At 39.0% G+C, this 21,724-nt stretch overlaps 1 protein-coding gene, 1 long non-coding RNA gene and 1 pseudogene across 7 annotated transcripts; 2 read left to right on the top strand and 1 right to left on the bottom strand.

Annotated features, from left to right (window-relative positions):
* Positions 1 to 237: 237 nt before the first annotated feature.
* Positions 238 to 6,568, top strand: LOC148716901 (uncharacterized). Of its 3 annotated transcripts, XR_015995446.1 has the most exons (4): positions 238 to 355; positions 724 to 869; positions 1,474 to 1,550; positions 5,306 to 6,568. It is a non-coding gene; the product is annotated as an uncharacterized LOC148716901 (long non-coding RNA). The 3 variants fall into 3 exon arrangements; XR_015995447.1 differs by lacking the exon at positions 1,474 to 1,550; XR_015995448.1 differs by lacking the exons at positions 724 to 869; positions 1,474 to 1,550.
* LOC148716902 (uncharacterized) lies at positions 853 to 4,863 on the bottom strand (annotated as a pseudogene).
* A 10,098-nt stretch (positions 6,569 to 16,666) lies between the features above and the next one.
* LOC148716900 (C-1-tetrahydrofolate synthase, cytoplasmic-like) lies at positions 16,667 to 19,970 on the top strand. Of its 4 annotated transcripts, XM_088745639.1 has the most exons (6): positions 16,667 to 16,774; positions 17,033 to 17,074; positions 17,689 to 17,789; positions 17,896 to 17,990; positions 18,380 to 18,462; positions 18,827 to 18,883. In XM_088745639.1, exons 1-4 carry the CDS (start codon positions 16,754 to 16,756, stop codon positions 17,978 to 17,980), a joined length of 249 nt encoding a protein of 82 aa, XP_088601765.1. In that variant the 5' UTR covers positions 16,667 to 16,753; the 3' UTR covers positions 17,981 to 17,990; positions 18,380 to 18,462; positions 18,827 to 18,883. The 4 variants fall into 4 exon arrangements, with proteins under 4 accessions (XP_088601765.1, XP_088601764.1, XP_088601763.1 ...); XM_088745637.1 differs by lacking the exons at positions 16,667 to 16,774; positions 17,896 to 17,990 and adding an exon at positions 19,643 to 19,970 and having other exon boundaries at positions 17,689 to 17,848; positions 18,827 to 18,934; XM_088745638.1 differs by lacking the exons at positions 17,033 to 17,074; positions 17,689 to 17,789; positions 17,896 to 17,990 and adding an exon at positions 19,643 to 19,970 and having other exon boundaries at positions 16,705 to 16,774; positions 18,827 to 18,934.
* The last annotated feature ends 1,754 nt before the right edge of the window (positions 19,971 to 21,724 follow it).

Here is a 21,724-nt window from a genome sequence, read left to right as displayed (position 1 = left end):
ACCAATCAGAGTAAAGTACTAAAATACCTCTGGGGGTAGAATACCTCTGATTGGCTGTCGGAAAGGGGCGTGATTGATGGCTGTCACTCGAAGCTTGGAGGCATGAAGGTGAGATTCTCAACGGTCCTGACCAGAGGTTCTCTCCGCTCGCTGCTTTGCAGCTCGTTGGCCGGCGCTTCGCGCCGAATTCTCGTACTCCGGTAGAGAGAGGAGAACCTCTGGGACCAGGGTAGGGCCTCTTAGAGCTTCAAAGAAAACATGGTGGCTACGAGGAACAAATTTTGTGGTTTTATATTTTAAAGTTTCCGATCCAAAATATAAACGGAAGAAGATCACAATGCAACTGAATAACAAGGTAAGAGGTGTTTTTATATTTCCAAAACCTTTAAAATAGTTACATGGATATCAGTCGTTTCGCCAGCATTTAATTTAAGTACCAACGATTAGTTCGCTCGAGCCACTGCTCGAAACTAGCGTTTGTCCTGTCGTTTGCGACAACTTAAAAGTGTGTTTGCGCAATAAGTTGTTTTGGTGGATTAAAGGTCTAGAACTTTACCGCGTTTGGAAACTATTTCGTGTTCACGTTCCGTAGTTCACATCAATCACTCACTATACATCAAAACCATTTGAATTCATTTTTAAACGGGGCTTCTATGTTGTTGATATTGTTTTTTTTTTTTGTTTGTTTTTGTTTTGAAATCTGTACGGCCCTGGACAACCAAGTCCTTATCATGGTAACCGAAGTCTTGCTTTTCCAGTATTTGCCAGTATGGACAGCCTGGATATTTTTCTGCACTGTTTTTGTTGTGTCTAATAAGTGCTCATAAAAACAACAGGCCAACTAATTTGAACTACATGCGAAAGATCAGGTAATTTTATTGATAAGTCAACATGGCTGCATAGATTATGAAAATGATTGTTAACTGATAATATTAATCTACTAGTAAAGTGATATCCACTGCATGGTAAGCGATATCTACTTGCAATGTTTCAGTGTTCCTCAAATGTATATGTACTATCCAAAATAAATATTTCAGAGCAAACTTTTGTTCTACTTTATAAATGTCACATATTCTTGTAAAATAGCAGTAAAACTACAAAAAAACTTAACATTGTTTCAAAGCCTAATAATGCTGATTAATTTGTGAACAAGCCACCTGTAAATCAATGGGCAAACTCTAAAACTGGGTTTGTTACAGAAGTGAAACCTATCAGACAATGCAAAAAAATATCAACAAACTCCAAGAAGGGAAGTACCCTCTGGAAAAAGGCATTTATGGATAGGCTTGTTAACAATGACTAACAAATGGTGATTTTTTTTCTTTTTCAAATTGTGATACTTTTTAATGATTTATTCCATGGTATTGATTTCATCTGTAAACCTCTTGTATTTTATGTAGTTGACAATTAGCACAATGGCTTCATTGAATTACCATTGCCAAAATCATTTACTTTTCCTTTTTCTTGTACTAGTATTTTAGCCCGAGTTGACATTGAAGTGTTTTGGCCTGACATTTTGTTGAGTGGTGAGACTTTTTCAGTTTTAAGAGGTAGGGGGTTTAATAGTTTTCAGGGGGGTCATGCCAGAACAGTTGGTTTGAAAGTGGAGCCAACCAAATAAAAATGGTCAGTTTGGAGAGGAAGGGGTTTAACCCAAATAACTACTCTTAAGTGTCACACAATTATGGTAACAAGGGGTGGGGGCAGGGAAAAATTTTGATGAAAAGGGGAAGTCATCACATATTATAGTGACTATCTACCACCCCACCACATAAAAATTGACAGTCCCTAATCTTTTCAATAACCATTTGCCTTAAAAACTAGATGTCTGTATCTAAGCAATTTGGCAGTTATTGCACTTCCATTGAAACCTTTTATACTTGAAAACTTTGTCAGGAATTTTTTGGCAAGCTTGATGGAACCACTTCTTGCAATTGGTGCATTCTGCCATCTGGTCTTTGGTTGGATTGTATGGGAGGCGGCAGTCACAGTACACTGGCATGGCAACAGTCTCTTCATAACCAACGCTTGATTTTTCCTCAAAGGGGAATATGCCAATGTATCCATTTTTAAGGGAATCTAAGAGATGTGCCCTTATTGCCCGCCTGTTGAACTTAAGTGATGTGGGGTCCATATTATGGCAGAGTGCTGTGGCAAACGCAATCACAAAAACTCCACAGTCTGTCCCATTTGTTTGCTGGTCAACAGGAGGGACACAAATTTCAATGACATTGCTGTCTTGGTTGAAAAGAAGGGCACCAATCTGCTCTCTGGTGAATGGCGCAATTCCACTATAAAGACTGTCATAGAGTTTCACTTGGTTGTTGTGGCTGCATCCAATATTACTGACACAAACCCAGTGATTACCACCAGTGTGTAGCACTTGAATGAAGCTGTTCCGCATCACTGGAAACTGTTCTGCCTTCCCAATTGTTGGAGACAGCAGCCCCTCGATATAAGGAAATTGGCGATGCAACAGTTCTTGGGCCATTTGTATTTGATGGTCTGTAAGCATTGCATTTTTGCCAATTATGTCTACATCTTCTTGATTCAGTTTAAATGTAGGCCTTTGCATTTTAGCAATAGATGCTTCGTCCATCCTAGCCTGTTTCAAAAACTTAACTTCGTCTTCAGCTTCTTCGGCTCCTTGCATTTTTCTTTTCGGGGCCTTTTTCTTTTTCAAGAACTTTCCTTTACTTCTGTGTTGTATTTTTTGCAGGAATGCATCTGCCTCATGCTTTCCACCACTTTCTAGGAGATCCTCAGCCTGGTTGTGTGTAATTTGTAATTGCTGAAAACATAGGGTAATTAGAGCCTCTGGTAAAAGTACCTCCATTAAGTACTTTTGACTGACCTTTGGGAAGTGCTTTGCTATTAGAGTTACCATGTGATATGTTTGATTTTCCTCAAAGTCCCCAAATGGCACATTGAACTTGAGATCTACCCTTTCGATCATCTCTTTATCTTTGTCTGATAATATTCTTCCATGGAAAATTTCATGTCGCCAGCTTTCCTTGGTGCCACTGAGTACTTCTGAAAGGTGATCTTTGATTACTTTGTCAAAGCAGGAAGCAATGTCCCTCTTTGAAATGTTCTGTATTTTTTTGTTTGGTTCAAAGGGCTGGTATTTTGCCGGCTGCTGAGCCCCTGGCAGATTAGGTGGTTTTGGCTGCCTGGAAGGTGCTTGCTGATTAAGTGATGTTTGCTGTTTGGAAGGTGCTTGCTGATTAAATGATGTTTTTTGTTTGGAAGGTGCTGGCTGATTAAGTGATGTTTGCTGTTTGGAAGGTGCTAGCTGATCAAGTGATGTTTGCTGTTTGGAAGGTGCTAGCTGATTAAGTGATGTTTGCTGTTTGGAAGGTGCTGGCTGATTAAGTGATGTTGGCTAGCTGGAAGATGCTAGCTGATTAGGTGATTTTTGCAGTTTTAAAGGTGCTGGCTGATGAGGTGATGTTTGCTGTTTGGAAGGTGCTAGCTGATTAAGTGATTTTTGCTGGTTTAAAGGTGCTGGCTGATGAGGTGATGTTTGCCGTTTGGAAGGTACTAGCTGATTAGGTGATTTTTGCTGGTTTAAAGGTGCTGGCTGATGAGGTGATGTTTGCTGTTTGGAAGGTGCTAGCTGATTAGGTGATGTTGGCTGGCTGGAAGGTGCTAGCTGATTAGGTGATGTTGGCTGGCTGGAAGGTGCTAGCTGATTAGGTGATGTTGGCTGGCTGGAAGGTGTAGGTTGATTTGGTTGTGTTGGCTGGCTGGAAGGTGCTGGCTGGTGATGTTCTTTTGGCTGCTTGGAAGGTGCTTGAAGTTTGGGGCACTTTGATCGCGGCATTGGTGTTGGCTGATTGGGTGGTACTTTTGGTTGGGGAACCTTTATCCGTGGCATTGGTGTTGGCTGATTGGGTGGTACTTTTGGTTGGGGTACCTTTGTCCGTGGCATTGGTGTTGGCCGGTGGTGTGGTGCTGGCTGTTGGTGTGGTGTAGGCTGCTTGGATGGTGCTTGTTGGGATGACATTAACTGCTGTATTGTGGCCGTTTTGGTTGGCGATAGCTGCTGGGATTGTTTTGGCTGCTGCAATGGTGTTGCAGGCTGCATAGATGGTACTGGCTGCTGCGATGGCACCTGTTGTTGATGTTGGGGTGCTGTCGCTGAATGCTGAGAAGAACAGTGAGGATGCTGCAATGGTGGTTGTGCTGTCTGCTGAGCTGTGGATTGAACCCTGTACGCTTTGAGGTCTTTCATGTTCACTATCCTTCTTAGTTTCTCGCCACTTTTTCCACGTAACCTGCAGGTTCCCTTTTGTAAGTCAACCTCTTCTATGGTGTATGGGCCAGTCCACTGGTCTTCCATTTTGTGCCCCTTTTTTGTCTTTTGGAGCATATTGCGGCGTAGAACAGCATCACCCTTCTTCAGTGTGCAGTCGAAGCCTCCTTTTCTTTTTAAGAACTGCTTCTTTTGCTTTTCTTGTGCAGCTTCTATGTTTCCCTGCACTCTTGGGAAAAGTGCATCTCTTGTGGCTGTCATTTGTTGCACATGCTCCTGGAGGACCTCCTCTGAGTTTAATTCCCTTGCCAGTTTTTCAATTTCGCTGGGGTCGTTATCGACGTGCTTTACATACTTTTGGACTTCAAGAGGCAAACGTGGATGCCTACCATACATTAAATAGAATGGGCTGAACTTGGTGGTGTTTGATCTGTTGGTGTTAATTTCAAAAAGAGCACCATCCGTGTACTCGTCCCAATCCCGATCGTGGTCATCCGCAATCTTCCTAAGGGTACTAAACAAAAGTGACAAGTGCAGTAAATGGCTTGAACCCAGGGGTAACATGTGAAAGTGGAGGCTAATCGTCCGGGTGAGTGTGGTCCTGAGAAGGACTGTTGTCGGTGGTAGTGACTGACGTTTCGACAACCTGTGCGGAAGTCATCATCAGAGTCAAGTGAATGATTGTTGTCGGTAGAATGTTCTTATTCCAGTTCGTGGAAAATGATTGGCACCAACCATTTTACACGAACTGGAATAAGAACATTAGGTAGGTAAGAACATTAGATGATGTATTACCTGCTCTTGTAATTCAGATAATATGTAATATTTAACATCTTTGCATTCGCTTCAGTCCGTAGTTTTAACACTGGAATCCCAAGCACATTACCGAATGGAAATAAACTTTGAAAGCACTAGCTTAGCTGAATGATATTTTAGGTAGCATGTCATGCCCTCTTTCATGTCACTGATAGGAGTTAAGAGTTATTTTTAGACAGAAAATGATTGCAACGCTCACTTCTTTATTGACTGGTTTGATCTCTCATCTAGGCCATTAGACTCCGGATGATATGCTGACGCGATCCTCTGGTGGACACCAAATGTTGTCATGAAGCGCTCGCACACCTGCAACAGAGACAATGCAGCAACGTCATGCAAGCCGCTACACAGATGTCTGTCAAAGGTTTCCGTTGTATAAAACGCTGACCTACCTGGTTAACGAATTCTCTACCCTGGTCTGAAATGATGTGAGCTGGGGCTCCATGGCGACAATATGCTTTGTAAAGGCCCTTTGCTACGCTTACGGCACTCTTGTCTGGCAGAGGAATTGCCTCTACATACTTGCTAAAGTAATCCGTCATTGTCAGAAGATAGCGATTTCCTTGGGCGGAAACCTTGCCGGCATCTATTAAATCAATACCGACTAGGTACCAAACTTTAGAAACCACCTTCACGGGATGCAGCACGTCGTAACTTTTGCTTTCACTGGTATTACGTTGACACCGGTCACAATTTCGAATCTGTTTGTGTAAGAGAAGGCCACACTTAGAGAAGCATTGAGAGAACATAGAGAAGCCTCAGATTCTTTTATTACAACATCTATTGGAAGTAAAGAAAAGTCATTGTTTTATAAATATTTTACCATTATTGTTGTTAAATGCCTTTTATTATATGGCTGTGTCTCACAAGTACTGGGAACTACCGAATTCACAAATTTGACTGATTATTTCACATGGCTGATCTCGCTGAAAGAATCATGCTCTTTACTTGAGCCCGCTTTTTGCAAAACCGCGACTTTTCAGGCCTCTTTTTTTAAATAGAAATGTAAAACCTTGGAATTTTATCTGCAATCTAGCTTCTTATGACAAGTTGTCTCGTTTTAAGTTCGTTTAAAATTTTTTTACTAGTCACTTATTTAACTATACTTAGTAGAACTATGATTTAACTTTGCTGGTCACCACTTATTATATTGACATGCCCTGCAAATGCTACCTCTGAGGTGCCATCGTTCTTAATTTTATTGATCTAATTAGTTATTGAGTTGATCTATCGCGATACATTAAATTTTATAGTTCCTTTTAGATGTTTGATTACATTTCAGGGTTGCACTTTGCATGGGTTACTTCTCCCGTTCGTCGATCTTATTATTTTTATTTAAATTTTATAGTTCCTTTTAGATTTATAATTACATTTCAGGGTTGCACTTTGCATGGGTTACTTCTCCCGTTCGCCGATCTTATTATTTTTATTTATTCTTATCAACTTTACATTGCAAATATCTACATAGTAAGACCAATAAACTTGACAGACTGATTTGAGTAAGTGCCAGCTTTAAAAATCCAAAATAGTAATTGCCACTGAAACGCTAGTGTTAAGATGCATGAATTGTGACAGACCGTGATGGTATCAAATGTTACGCAACACCAATGCCTCTACGTGTATACATTTTATTAAACTCACCAATTCAACAGTATCCTTGTAGTAAGAGGGCCAGTAGTAGCGCTCCTTAATTTTTTGAATGGTGTTGTCCCGCCCGGCGTGGCCCGCAAAAGGTGAAGAGTGACACTCATCGAAAACCCTTGCCTTTTCCTCCTCTTGAATGACCATGCGGTTAAAGGTTAATCCATCGTTACCACGGTCGACGTAGAAAAGCGAGCCTGATTGTACATCAAACGTGAACTGTTTCGAAAGTCTCCGTAACACTCCTTTTTCACGCTTGCTTGCGCCCTCTGGATACTCTTTATCTCTCAAATAATGAACCAGATTTGAATATTTTGTGGCATCCATCTTAATAATTCTCGTAAGATGCGAATTTCCCGCGAAAGAAAGGTCATAAATAGAAGTATACAAGGTCCAACTTCCTAATTTGGGCATTGTTTAATAGAGGAATTTCCGGTGGGTAGAAGCGTTGCGTGAGAACAGTTAAATCAACGTAGCATCTACGCCTAATGGAATAATTTGTTGTATTTAAGAAAGGGTTCCTGGTTCTATAAATATGCGCCCATGGGTGCGGAATTGATATATTGATTAGAAATTGTTTTTGGTGAAGTGTCTAGCCAAACAAAAGCGCTTACAGGCCAGGGATACCAATTTTACTGCGATCAACGTTCACTGATATGTGTATCCCAACATATCACAAACGTTTGCTTCCCACTGTGCCTATGAGTGCGATTTTGAAATATTTTATTGATTAGAAATTGCACTGGGCTAGAGAGGCCAGGATACACATATCACTACAATCACCGTCCAGTGATATATATCAATAAACATCAGGGGATACACGTATCACAGAAAGCGATCGCAGTGATGTTAGATCACACTTCTATTAATTTTGACTCAATAATACACTACAAGCCATACTTAGCTAGTATTTTGCTGGACAGATAAAAGCGCTTGCTTTAGTAAGGGGATACACATACTGACTACGATTGCCGTGATATGTGTATCCAAAGTGTATCCACAAGATATAATGGGGATACACATATCACTGAACGGCGATCGCAGTGATATGTCTATCCCCCGAGTAACTCGCTGTTGTCTGTCAATTTGGAATCAATATATAAGCTTAGCTAGTAATTTGCTGGACAGACAAAAGCGCTTGCTTTACCAAGGGATACACATATTGACTGCGATTGCCGCGATATGCGTATCCACATTGTATCCCCAAGATGTATTGGGGATACACATATCACTGAACGGCGATCGCAGCTGTGATATGTGTATCCCCTGACTAACTCGCTATCGTCTGTCAATTTGGAATCAATAATACACTTACTAGCCATATATAAGCTTAGCTAGTAATTTGCTAGAAAGACAACAGCGCTTGCTTTACCAAGGGATACACATATCACTTACTACGATGTCCGTGATATGCGTAACCCCGAGATATGTTGAGGATACACATATCACTGAACGAGAGATCTCAGTGATATACGTATCCCCTGGCTAGTGCGATGTCGTCTGTGTACTTTTTAAATTTGTCAGTGACACATATGATTGGGAATCAATAAAACTTGCTGTCAGTTGGTGAAATATTTCATGCACTTGCGTACTAGCCAGTAAAGGAGCTAGTAGCAAGTAATTTCAGTGCTAGACAGGCGACAAAGCCGATACGATTGCAGTCACCAGTGATATGTGTATCCCTAAGATATATTTTTGTTTACATGACAATTTCGATTCCTTTATATTTCCAATAGATTGTTTGATGTTTGCTACTGGTCCATAAGAACTGTCGGACTTGCGAGTCGTGCCTTTACAGTTCTGATTGTGGAAGATGGTTCAGTGAACGATTTGCGTCCATTAACACAAGTTAGCCGTAATTATTTATTTTTTGGAGGGGAGGGGGGTGGGGGATACACATATCACTGGCCGCCATCTTGGAGGGGGTACACATATCACTAGTGATATGTGTGCGGGGGTACACATATCACGGGGGTACACATATCACTGTGACACCGGCGCCACATCTCAGTTGAATCCTGTGCTGTGCACGGTATTGGTCACGTGATTTCTAAAAAATCGAACAATAACCTCCTCTTTTGAAGTTCACCGACCTTCCTAACCAGTCCCCTCTACTAACTATGCTGTCATCATGTGACACCTGTCAAGTGAAGAATATAAAAACGCGTACGCGTTTGAATAAACGACAGTACATGTACTAGTGTGACAAACACACACGAGTTAAATGGAATATGATATTTCAAGGACTGGACTTGACTAGTAAAACGTGGACTAGTAAAACGAGGACTAGTAAAACGAGGAATAGTAAAACGCGCACTAGTAAAACGCGGACTAGTAAAACGCTGACTAGTAAAACGCGGAATAGTAAAACGCCGACTAGTAAAACGTGGAGTAGTGAAATGTGGACTAGTAAAACGCGGACTAGTAAAACGGGGACTAGTAAAACGTGGGCTAGTAAAACGTGGACTAGCAAAACGCGGACTTAACAACAACAACAACATAAAAAAACAATTTCATACGAAGGCGATCACAAGACTTAATGGCGAGCCATTTTAGTGAGTGACAATCCCTGTTTGACCCTTAGCTACAAATGGGTTTCACATGCGCCAGATACAAACGAATTTAGTAGTTTAGGCTAAGAAAGAATTTTACTCAGCACCAGTTCAAAATCCTAAAATACACTTTTGTCGTAAATTTCACGGCAGAAACGCAGGAATTTGATGAATAAAAGTCGCATTAAATCTCCTTGTGTCTAGTTTGAGAGAGTCTCATTGACTTCAGCTTTTCGGTGGAAGAAAAACCGATTTACACACGCCATTACAGAAAACCCACAAACAAGCAAACTGACAACTCCAAAACACATATTTGCATTCACTTACAATTTGACTTCCCGTGACATTTTAAAACGGAACAGAGGTAAATCTTCGAAGATTGATCGTCGTTGGAAATAAAAAATGCTTTTCGTAAGATCTCTAACTGTTTTTTTCTTTACGAGAAAGTCGTCGCATGATCATTTAACTCGTGTGTGTTTGTCATACCAGTACTGCTGTTTCTTTAAAAGCGTATGCTTCTTTCCTATTCAATTGACAGGTGACATATCGTGACAGTTACTTATCAAAAAAATGTTTCAAAATTTGCTCGGAGGCCTGTTAATTACTTTTAGAAATAAAAGTGTTTCGGGGAAAGCTTTCTCTTTAATTTGAATGATTGGGTCTGAAAGTACTTACGAGTGACCACGAGTGACAACGAGTGAGATTAAATCAAAATATCACAGTTTTGTTACTATGACGTCATTACGGAATCATTTTCGCTTAATTTCGTGAAAAAATGACTTACGAAAACTGAAGTTATTCACTGTATAAATGCATAGCGGACGATTTGAAAAAGATGAAAAACAGATGCGATCATCTTTAAAAACTTGTAGTGTGGACTATACATTACAGATTGCACAGTTACGATAGGTTGAAAACAAAAACGACTTTAAGAATAGTTAACAATTATTCCATGAGCGCGCCTTGGATATGAGATGATAGATAGCCAACCAGGCGCGTAGCGCCTCGTTGGCTATAATCATCTCGTATCCAACAAGCGCGAGTGGAATAATTGTTTTATTGAAAACGCCCCCAAGAAATTATTATTTTGTAAGAAGAAACCAGATTTTTTAGCTCCCTTTTTGAGTTATTTTTTTAAAAAAAAAATAACTATATGTTAGCGTATAGATTGGTGTATTGTGGTGTAGTGTAATCTGATCAGCGCAATTTGGTGTATCTCTAAGCAATCTGATTGGCGCATCTTTTTTTTGGTGTATCTCAACGCAATGTGATTGGCCCAATTTTTTGGTGTATCACAAACCAATCAGATTGTAGTATTTTTCGATGTCGCACCATTCAGAGCGTTCTTGCTAATTTGTGGTTTGACAGGTCTTCAAATTTCAGCGAATCAACGCTTGAGTCGGAGAGAGCGGTTCGCGAATTAAGCAAATGTATCAGTCGTGTTGGGAAAGTGGTAGAGTTGTGATCGTTGTACGACTATGCTTAATCTTCCTTCTGAAGGAGACTGAGTGGACCATGAGAAAAATTTTGAATCAAATATTACTTCAGATGTTGATAGGAGCAACTTCAGGATATTTCATTGCTATATATGAGTTAATCAGCGATTCCAATTTTGAATTTCGCTCAAGGAACGAGGTAAGATGACATCTACAAGAGTTGTAAGACCATCTATTCAGTGTAATGGCTCATGTCCTTCGTGAGGATTTTATCGCTATGATCTGTCTGGATTTGAAAGGTCGTCAGGGAACTTTTTCTACCGATTAGCGAGTTAAAACGTGCATGTTTTGTGTACCGCTCCTTCACTTACGACGCATACACCGTCACCTGGAGGCCTAACACGAATTTAGCGCTATAGCGTGTTGTTTCGGAAAGGCTAGCTTTACTGACTCTGGTAAATCTTGCGCAAGATATTTGCGTAAATCATATTTGATTGATAATCTTTTTTTTTTTTTGCCATATGGTTGTTCTTTTAGCAGCGGTTGAAACGACCACCAAGTTACATTTACTTTCTGCGTCGACTGCCATGTTACATATCCGTTTCTTTGCTTCTAAAATTCCTCCATGAATTAAATATTGTTTAAACAATACTTTTCCGTTACAACTGCGTGTTACTTTTTACTCGCCAGTATGGATTAGATTTTTTTAGATGAAATGCCATTTTCCAGTAAACAACGCAAATTTTATGACATAAATCTACCTCAATGAAAAATATTTTACAAGGGACAGAATGGTTCGGTCGGTTAATTTTCCACGCAACTCTTAAGTGCTTAGACGTTTTCTACCAATAAAATTCGCTTGTAGCTAACCTGGACTATACCCCATTGCGTGTCAATTTCCTGTAAACAACCTGCATTTTGTCACGTATTTCGCACGCAATGGGCAAAGTCCAGATAGGCAACAACCAATTAAGTAGCCCACCTTATTATCCTTTGGAGAATGATACGTTCTCTTGGTTCAATCTACTTTCACTTGTTCGAAGAACGAAGACCGGAAAATATCTTTGTCCAGAGGCTGTAAGAGATAAAATAGAGCTTTCCACTGCAAAATTATATGGAAGAGTATTTCGAGGCAACCATGTGTTACTGAACAAGAAGCTACACAAAGCCTATATTTGGGCCGGATTTGTGGATCAGCGGATTGAATTGAATTGGTTCGAATTGAAGGCTTTGCTGTTTTAGCAAAATCGCTGTCGAGTGCTTTTCATGGTTTGTCAACATGGTGAGTTATGGAGGCTAAGACTTCGGAACAAGTTGATGCCATCCATGAAAATTTGGAATTACTAAAATCGCCGGAGGAAAGGCGGGATCACTCAATAAAAAGTTGTATTTGAACGCGATGACTTTACTTACAAGGATTTCTCTTGCTTACATCTAATAACAAACCTTTGAAGTTTTTTTTTTTCTTGGATGGTGGACATCTGTTAAAGTAAATATGGCTTCAGCAGACGCGCCTTCGAGCGAAAGTGTTCCTTTTTCGGAGATTTATGGCAGTCTTACCAGACTCGGAACGATATATCACAGAAGGCATTTTATAGACCTCAAGATTTTTGACTGATTGAAATTAAAGGTATGTGGCAGTGACTTCCACAAATTTTTTTTTTTTGGTGAGAAAAGTATAATTGTTCATTTCGCAATATTTATTTACGGATGGTTTCAATCGCCAACGTTTACATGAGATGGTTGTATTACTGTTGCCAAGGGTTGTTGTTTTCGTCAGTACGTTAACAATGGTGGTGATTCACAGTATTAGGCTTGCACTTTAAATAAATATAGTTAAGTTCACTCGAAAGATGAGTACAAACTGTAACAAGCTTATCGTTGATGCGCGGCCAGTACTTCAAATCTGACTGACACTCGTTGTCAAAACTCAACCTCGTTCCCTGGATATGCCACCACATTACTTTACGCCAATTAAAAACTGCACGCTACTGTGCATTTTCTTGCACAGGAAAACCAAACATAATTTCTGATTCTGGCCCTTAATGGTCAGAATAATAACTAGGACTTTGTCTCTGACGAAGGAACGGCAATAAGCACAATTTGAACCTACGAGCAGGTTGTTGTTTAGTCTCGTCATGCAATGTTGGAGAGAGATAGCGTTGCGTGACAAGTTCAAATTAGGGCTGTGGAGGGGACTGCAGGAAGCGTTGTACCAATGCAGTTTATTTTTGCCAACAATTCAGACACCAGCATCAGTTATATAGTGTCCCATTTCAACCTATGTATCCAAAAAAATAACTCCTGCATGCGTAGCATGCCTATGTTTATTTTAAGCTGACGCGTACGCTTACCATATTTGTAGATTATGGTATATTGGCTCATATACCATAATGGCTAAGCCAATAAAAATTCTTGAATTGCATTATCTAATGATCCAGTTTTTAAACTCAAGATTTTTGTCCTCAGTTTACATATTAGATGCTAACTTAGTGAAATATTTATGCTCTTTTTTGCATTTATTTTCTAAACTCTTCAGTTGCATTCTAATTGTAAAGAAAATGCCTTACAAGTACAGAAAAAAATTATTCTAATTGAAATGTGTTTTAGATGTTCTAATGTTCTTTTTACATTCTATTTAAAAAAAAAAAAGGATTCTAATAATGTTCTTTTCATGCCAAGTTAGAAAAAAACTCTGCCCATAAGAATGAAAAATTATCCTATTCTCAGTCCGAAAACACATGGCAATTGCAAAAAAAACATGGGAATTGCAAAAAATACCTGGCAATTGCAAAAAATTCATGGCAATTGCAAAAAAATACATCGCAATTGCAAAATTAGGCGTTCTAATTAGTATGCAAATTATATTTAGTTGAATTTTTTGTGCTAATTAAAACACGCTTCTAATTAAAACGCAAATTGTGCTACACAGACTGGTGTTGGGTAAGGGTTTCGCGGACCCCGTTTTGGCGCTAATTTTATAGCCTTGAATTTGAAGACTATCTAGAAAAGCTACGATATGCCTTAATACCGTCGAGGAAGAGGCGACATAGAGATAGCTAGAGAGATTCTTAGAAAATACTCAAGCAGTTCTCGGTCAAATTGCTAGCTTCAGTCAACAATGGGAGACCCAGAAAAACAAAACTGAACGACTTAGAAAACGCTGTTGATCGAATGACCGAGATCTGTACAACGTTTGGCGTTCTTCATTAGAGTGTACCCACCAACAGCGCGGCAAATAATTCAGTCGTTGGCCTGACGAGTATTTTAGACGGTATACGAACACATCATCTTTGTACGAGACTCAAAGGTTTAAATACAGAGACTGCCTGTTCTTCTGAATACCAATGTCCAGTGAGCAGCGGCGGCGAAAAAGGTCGTCCTCGTTTTGAAATTATGAAGGATCAACTGGAATTATTGCGAAGTAAACACTTTCGCTCGGCTAGAATTGCTAAATTACTGAGAATTTCTGAGAGAACTCTTAGAAGACGAAGAGACGAATTTGAAATCTGTTACGAGTTCGATGTTTGATTGGCAGGTGATTTGTAGTCATAACAAAACGCAGGGTTATCGGAACAGCAAGAAGAAGGTTTATTCCAAAATGAACGTAGTTTTCACTTGATTAACTTTACACTAGCCCGTGACTCAGAAAACTTTCAGGGCCTCCGCGCATTCGCCAACTTCGATCAACTTGAAAATATCCACGGCCTCCGCCAAATTCAAGAAACACTGCCTCGTCACACTTGACTGATTGCGAATGATCACTACCAACTCTCATTGCTGTGAAAACTAAGTTCAAGCTTCGCGTAACCTGTCCTAGTTATATACTTATGCGATAAAGTTCTAGAACTTTCTAAAAAAGGTCTAATTATAGCAACATTACAAAATATCTCAATTTTAGAAACGATTACATAATTTACTAAAATAAACAAGCCATGACCTTTCGCGAACCTTCCAGGTCATGCACGTCACGCAACATTATATTTCGTAACAGACTCGAAACGGACGGTTTTACTGAGATTTCAGAGAGCAGCCTCACAGCTGTCGTTCAATCAGTGAAATCGCTTACTCGGCTCCCAATATTGGCCAGAGTCGCATGAGGAGCAGCGGTCTGCATGTGCAGCGCTGGAGGGTCCGCGAAATAATGAGGAAAATAGACCGAATTATTTGCAGCGCTGTTGGTGGTACACTCTGATGAAGAACGCCAAACGTTGTACAGATCTCGGTCATTCGATCAACAGCGTTTTCTAAGTCGTTCAGTTTTGTTATTCTGGGTCTCCCATTGTTGACTGAAGCTAGCAATTTGACCGAGAACTGCTTGAGTATTTTCTAAGAATCTCTCGAGCTATCTCCATGTCGCCTCTTCCTCGACGGTATTAAGGCATATCGTAGCTTTTCTAGATATAGTCTTCAAATTCAAAGCTTTAAAATTAGCGCCAAAACGGGGTCCGCGAAACCCTTACCCAATACCGCTTTGTGTTGCATGAATTTGCATTTTAATTAGAAGCGCGTTTTAATTAGCACGAAAAATCAACTGAATATAATTTACATACTAATTAGAACACTTTTTTTTGCAATTGCCATGTATTTTTTGCAATTGCCATGTTTTTTTTGTAATTGCCATGTATTTTCGGACTGAGAAAAGGATAATTTTTCATTCTTATGAGCAGAGTTTTTTTCTAACTTGGCATGAAAAGAACAATATCAGCATACTTTTTTCTTCAAAATATAATGAATAAGAACATTAGAACATCTAAAACACATTTCAGTTAGAATAATTTTTTCCGCACTTGTAACGCATTTTCTTTGCAATTAGAATGCAACTGAAGAGTTTAGAAAATAAATGCGAAAAAGAGCATGAATATTTCACTAAGTTAGCATCTAATATGTAAACTGAGGACAAAAATCTTGAGTTTAGAACATATTTATATAATTGGAACGAAAATTGCTAAACGGCGTTTTTGTCCACTTTGGCGCCTCATATGTATCAATATTAGATACAATGAATATATGAAGTTCATATATTTTGAACTGCGGTATTAAATACATATGATGCACGATCCTTCGCAGTACACACCATTAGAATAACACCCCCTCTGTCACTTTAAACATAGAATTTTAATACCCTGTACCTACTTTTTACATAGAGCAGCCACATAGCATTTACATAGGTAAAAAGCTATATAAATTGTATTTAACTCACCTTAAAAAGACTATTGGTAATCTATGTTTACTCTATTTTAATTCTATTAAAAGGCTATAAGTTTAATTTTCAGTTGTCTAAGCCTCAACTTGCTCCTATTTAAATACTATGTGAATTGGCATTTCAAACCTATGTAGATGCTATCTTTAATTTTCTTCACTAGCCTGCTCAAATGTGTATTACATAGCTTTTACCTACACTATGTAAAGGTTCCATTTGACTAGTAAAAAAATAGGATTTTTTATCAAAATATATAGCAAAAATCATAGCAATTACACACAATTTGAATTGCACCCTCTCTATCACTTTAAACATATAATTTTAATACCCTGTACCTACTTTTTACATAGAGCAGTCACATAGCATTTACATAGGTAATAAATAGTGTCTGATTCTACAAGGGAATTATATAGATAACGCTATTTATGGAATAGCGAAAATCAGACCTGAAAAACATCAGGCCTGTACGGGATTCGAACCTGTGACTGACCTCTGCGATACTAGTGCAGCGCTCTACCAATTGAGCTAACAAGCCAACTGGGAGCAGGCCGTTAAGTTGATTAATTCGTAATAAACCCATGATGATAAATCAGATAAAATGAACATATGAAGTTCATATATTTTGAACTGCGGTATTAAATACGTACGATGCACGATTCTTCGCGGTAGATAGCGCTATTTATGCAATAGCGAAAATCAGACCTGAAAAAAATCAGGCCTGTGCGGGATTCGAACCACTGTACGGGGTTCGAATCCCATACAGGTTCGAATAATATTTTGAAATTTATATATTCTAGGTCTAACTCCCCATTGTGACATCATCGTTGGAACTGTCAGAACTCTGAAGATGCATGGTGGAGGACCAAAGGTGAGTGAATTCCTAAGGCAAAGTGAAATGTTAGAGTTGTGATTACCCTTCATCAGTTTTTGCTTCCCTTTTCCCACTCTAGGGTTGCACCTTAATTGTTCTGTGACCCAAATGAAGTGCTAGCCAAGTCAGAGTATAAGCTATGCTCTTACAAATCAGTCATATTTTTATTAGTCTTTAAACTGCAGTTTTTCTCTCTTTGTAACAGTTACTGACTGCATGCACTGTCTTTGATTTTTTTTTCTCTTTATTCCAAAGGTTGTAGCAGGGAAACCTCTCCCTTCTGAGTACACCACTGAGGTATGTCTTATTAACTCGATCATTACACCCTAACCTCAGTATCCATTTTCTCCATACTCTTCTCTATATGTTTCCTCTGATACTAACAAGGAGAATTTGTTTAACAATCAAAGTTTTTTAGGTTGGTGATCATTCCCTTTATTCTTGTGATCTCAATGAATGATTCAGCTGTATTACTGTTAGGAGAAAATAGATGTTGGTCATTCTTAGAGGGGTTGATAGATTTTAAAGAGAGGGCTGTTCTGAGTGCCTCTCCACTCATGCTCTAGTTAAGACCTAAATAAGAGAAATTCCACCCTGGGATGTTGTCAGAGTAGCAGTTGTCTGATACATGTAGGTTGTAATTGGTTTAATTTGTCAGCTCTTAGCCTTACTTAACTCTTGACCTTTGTTCCTCAAATAGTCTTGCTCATGCTCTGAATTGAGACTGCTCTAATGTTGAATAAGACAACAAACCCTGCTAAAATTAGAGCTGTTTTGATTTTTAGGAACTAAACTGATTCAGGTTGAGGGACTTTGTATCAAGCTTTCAAAATTTCTATTCTAGCCATTGGCAGTTTCTATTATAATTGCAGGATTTGCTGATGTTGTAATTTCACATTTTTTCTAAACAGAACTTTGATCTTGTCAAGAGTGGAATGGTGAACCTTGCCAAACAAATTGAGAATGCACGATTTTTTGGAGTCCATGCAATTGTGGCTGTGAACAGATTCCCGTAAGTAGTGTCAAGGTCCCAGTACAAGAGCAAGTTTTGCTGTCTTCAGGGGCATTAAAGTTTTCAGACTTCTTAGAGTTGTACTTAATCATGATTGTTTTGTCAGGAGTGACACTGATGCAGAGATTTCCTTGGTCATACAACATGCCAAGGAGGCAGGAGCTTATGATGCTGTAGGGTGCACTCACTGAGCAGATGGAGGTATCAACATAAACCCTTTGCACCCTAATGTCCTCATTCATATTCTCCATACTGTTACTTAATATACATTTCCTAAGGTGCTGACAAGGAGAATTTGCTTAACAATCAAGAGCTTCTCCAGTTGGTGATCATTTCCTTTATTCTTGTGACCTTAATGAGTGATTCAGGGATCATATTGCAAGGAGAAAGTATAGATGCTTGTCAATCTCTAGGGTCAAAGATTTAGAGTTATTTCTAGATATATATTTTTAATTTGGTCAATTAATGTGTTGGGAGAATTAAAATATTTTAACATTTTTCTGGGAATGTTGGGAAATTTTTCTTGCTTGCTTGCTTTCATGCATCCAATTGACAAGTGTTTTGTGCTAAATGAAGCTGTTGATCTGTAGGTAAGGGTGCCATGTGTTTGGCTGATGCAGTTCTTAGAGCAGTCGAGGAACCTGTTGACTTCAAGTTCCTGTATGACTTGCAGGTATGTAAGCTATGCAGATTTCAGCTACACCATTTTCCCTTTTAAAAATCAGTTATTGTTTGCCAAACGAGCATTCATGAATTACATATCTATGATCATCAATCTGTGAATAATCAGCATATAACTGACCCTTTACTGGCGAACTTGCCACTAAAAAAAAATTGCATAAAGAAATTTAATCCTTAGTTGAAAATTAAGGCTTTGATAAGGCCTGAAACCATGTCTATTACTGTAGATAGCCACATGTTGCTAGTGAGTCCAATCCTGTTGGGGTTTTACCTTGTGCATAAGTAATTTTAAGTAAGGATAAGTAAATAACTAAGTAGCCTTCATTAATGTAACCTTTATTTATGTAATTCTGTAGTTGCCGATTGAAGATAAAATGAGAATAATTGCCCAGAAGATTTATGGTGCAGATGACATTGAGTTGTTGCGTGAAGCTCAGAAGAAGGTGGAACGCTATAAAAAGCAGGTAATATTTTGATTAGTCTGTTGTTCCAGAAAATGCAGCATATATTTTTGGGAAGTAAGTGTATCTTACCAATTCTCCGTAGGAGAATGGAAACTACAGGCAGCCTGATTATGTTTTCCCTGAAATGGAGCAACCCCAATGGTTGTTGGGTGGAGCTTGATGTTGCCAGAATTTGCTCTTTGAATGGGGAAAGGAGCATGTTTGGATGTTTTGGGTTAATTTTTTGAGTTCGTCTTAAAAAATTGACACTGAATGGGGATGAAACTTTAGCCTTTAAACTCCCAAGATCTGATTCTTGATTCTCTCCTATAGTTGCTGCTCAATTTTCTTTATAAACTATGGGTAGTTAAGAGAATTTGGTCGTAGATCAAGATTCATCAACCTAGTAATAAGTTTAAGTATTCTCATTACCTGATTGCTGGATTATGTATGGATATTTTAGGGAGAAGTTACATGTTAATCATCTGGGAGTTTAAGGGTTAAAAACATCACAGAACTGGGAATGGATTTAAAAAATGAGGATGACCAAGGATGCAAAAGAGTTACGTGGATTGCTTGACCAACTTTAACTGTATCCTGCCTTTCTATCTTGGAAAATGCTCTCTAAATTAATTGACAGAGTCCCTTCTGAAACCCCTTTTCTAAATTGTACACAGGTGATAACTTTGTTGTCCTTTGGTTGATTATTATTATATTATTTTTTTACAGGGCTTTAATGACTTGCCAATATGCATGGCCAAGACTCACTTGTCACTCTCTCATGAACCCGAGTTGAAAGGATGTCCCAAAGGTGTATAAATTCCAAATGTCTCGCATCTCTGTTATACCTGACTTCAGGCTGCTTAAGGCTGTTAGCCTACCTTGGGATATTTGCTTAAGATGCTTAAGGTTAGGATTAGAGTTAGGGTTAATCCCCAGCCAGCTTTGTTCCCAGTATCTGTCCTCTTGTAACCCATCCAAGATGTCTCTTTTTCCTCCCCTATTGATGGAGAGGGGTGGAGGGGTGGGGAGGAAGAGAGAGATAGTCTGCTCCTATCGGGCCTTTAGAGGGAAGTGACCATAACAATTGTTACTCTTGCTGTACTGAACACTTCTCCTTTACAGGCTACCACAGGGGTATGATAAGTTTTCCAGTTAGTTGTGCTGTTACTCAATTTACACTCCTGAATGGTGAAAGTCACATGTCTCACCAAAAAAACACAACCAAATAACCCAGCTGGAGCTCAAACCTGGACCTGTGTATCAAGAGTGCAGCAAGGAAACCCTTACACAACCCCTGTAGTTTTATCCAGAAATAATTCTCACTTATATATAATTATTCATAGGGTGATTATCCAACTAATTAAGACACACCACTTTTATCACATGCATGGGGTTCGAAACCCTGATGAAACACTGGAATGACACTATCCATGAGTTTCATATAATATCAAACCCTTGAGTTTGGTACAGCCTGTTGCCTGCTTTCATCAGTTTTCTCGTGTTTGGAAACCCTGATGAGACCCTCACACTCATTTTTGAAATAGTACATACCCTTGTCAATGTTTTCATCAGATTTTTCTAGCTACATCACAAACTGTCACCATCAAGAAGGCAATCTGCTCACAAAGCATACTTCAACTTCCTTGCATGCTTTCAATAATTGAATCTCTTATAAATGTTTTCCTTTGTGCAGATTTTGTCTTTCCTATTCGTGATTTTCGAGCAAGTGTTGGAGCAGGGTTTCTGTATCAATTGGTTGGCACTGTATGTATTTTTTTGTGTATTTGGTTTCCTTCTTTCCTTCCCTCTTGCTATTTGGGCTCATCACACAACATGCTCACAGGGTGTGTGTTGCGTGACAATTACAAAGCCAGTAGCCTGTATTTCAAGCTACTGCATTTACAGGAAGTTTTGTTTTTGTTTTGTAGTATTGAGAGGCAGAACCAGAAATTTCCTTCCCCAACTATATAAGTAGACAGTTTTCTTATGAAGATAATGAGCAAAAAAAAAACACCCAATTACCTTTAATATAGCATTCCAGCTTAGCAAAAAAAACATTATTTTTGTCATTTTTTCATAAACACTGCAAATGAGCACTATGCCAGGATTACCCACAAGACCTTGCTTCTATGATATAGACTTGGACCCGGTGACAGAAGAGGTGCTTGGGCTGTTTTAGGTCTCCATGTACCAGATTTCTTGACAGGAAAGGGAACTGTTAAGATTTACAGCTTACAATGTTTGGTTTAATTTGCTGACCTCAAACCCTCCCCCCCTTAAAAAAAAGGAAGTTGCCATGTGATTTAGTAGATGACAGCACTGACCGAGAAATGAATGCTTGATTAACCCTGCAGACTTCATGTAGCTGTATTATCTTATATCACCTATTAAGTTATTAAATTGTGACAAGAACTTTTCATTCCCATCATCCTGTTGACCATATCTAGTGTCTCTCAGTTATTAAAGCTCAATGTTAGTTTGTGCAAGAAAGTTTGCATTGCTCACTAGTGCAGTGCCCAAGAAAGTTTGCCCAAAAGATTGCATGATTCAGGGTTGTAGCTGAGAAATTAAGCTGCTAGCAGAAATTTCAAGAGAGGAGGCTCAAAGGTGGCAAACAATTGTAAGTGTGTAACTTCAGAAGTGCCTGTTGTGCTTTAAGCTACCAAGCAATCGCTGGCCAAAAATCCAGCCAGCGATAGCCGCTTTTTCATCTGGCTAAGTTTGCTAGCAGCTGGTGCTTAAGGACAATCTTGATGATTCTTCTAAATGAACTTTCTTTCAGTAGACACAAAAATTTTTCAATTGAAA

This window comes from Stylophora pistillata, chromosome 14, assembly GCF_964205215.1.
Source record: "Stylophora pistillata chromosome 14, jaStyPist1.2, whole genome shotgun sequence".
Taxonomy (NCBI): Eukaryota; Metazoa; Cnidaria; class Anthozoa; order Scleractinia; family Pocilloporidae; genus Stylophora; species Stylophora pistillata.
Note: the sequence above shows the minus strand (reverse complement) of the source record. Positions and strands in the feature narration are given on the sequence as shown.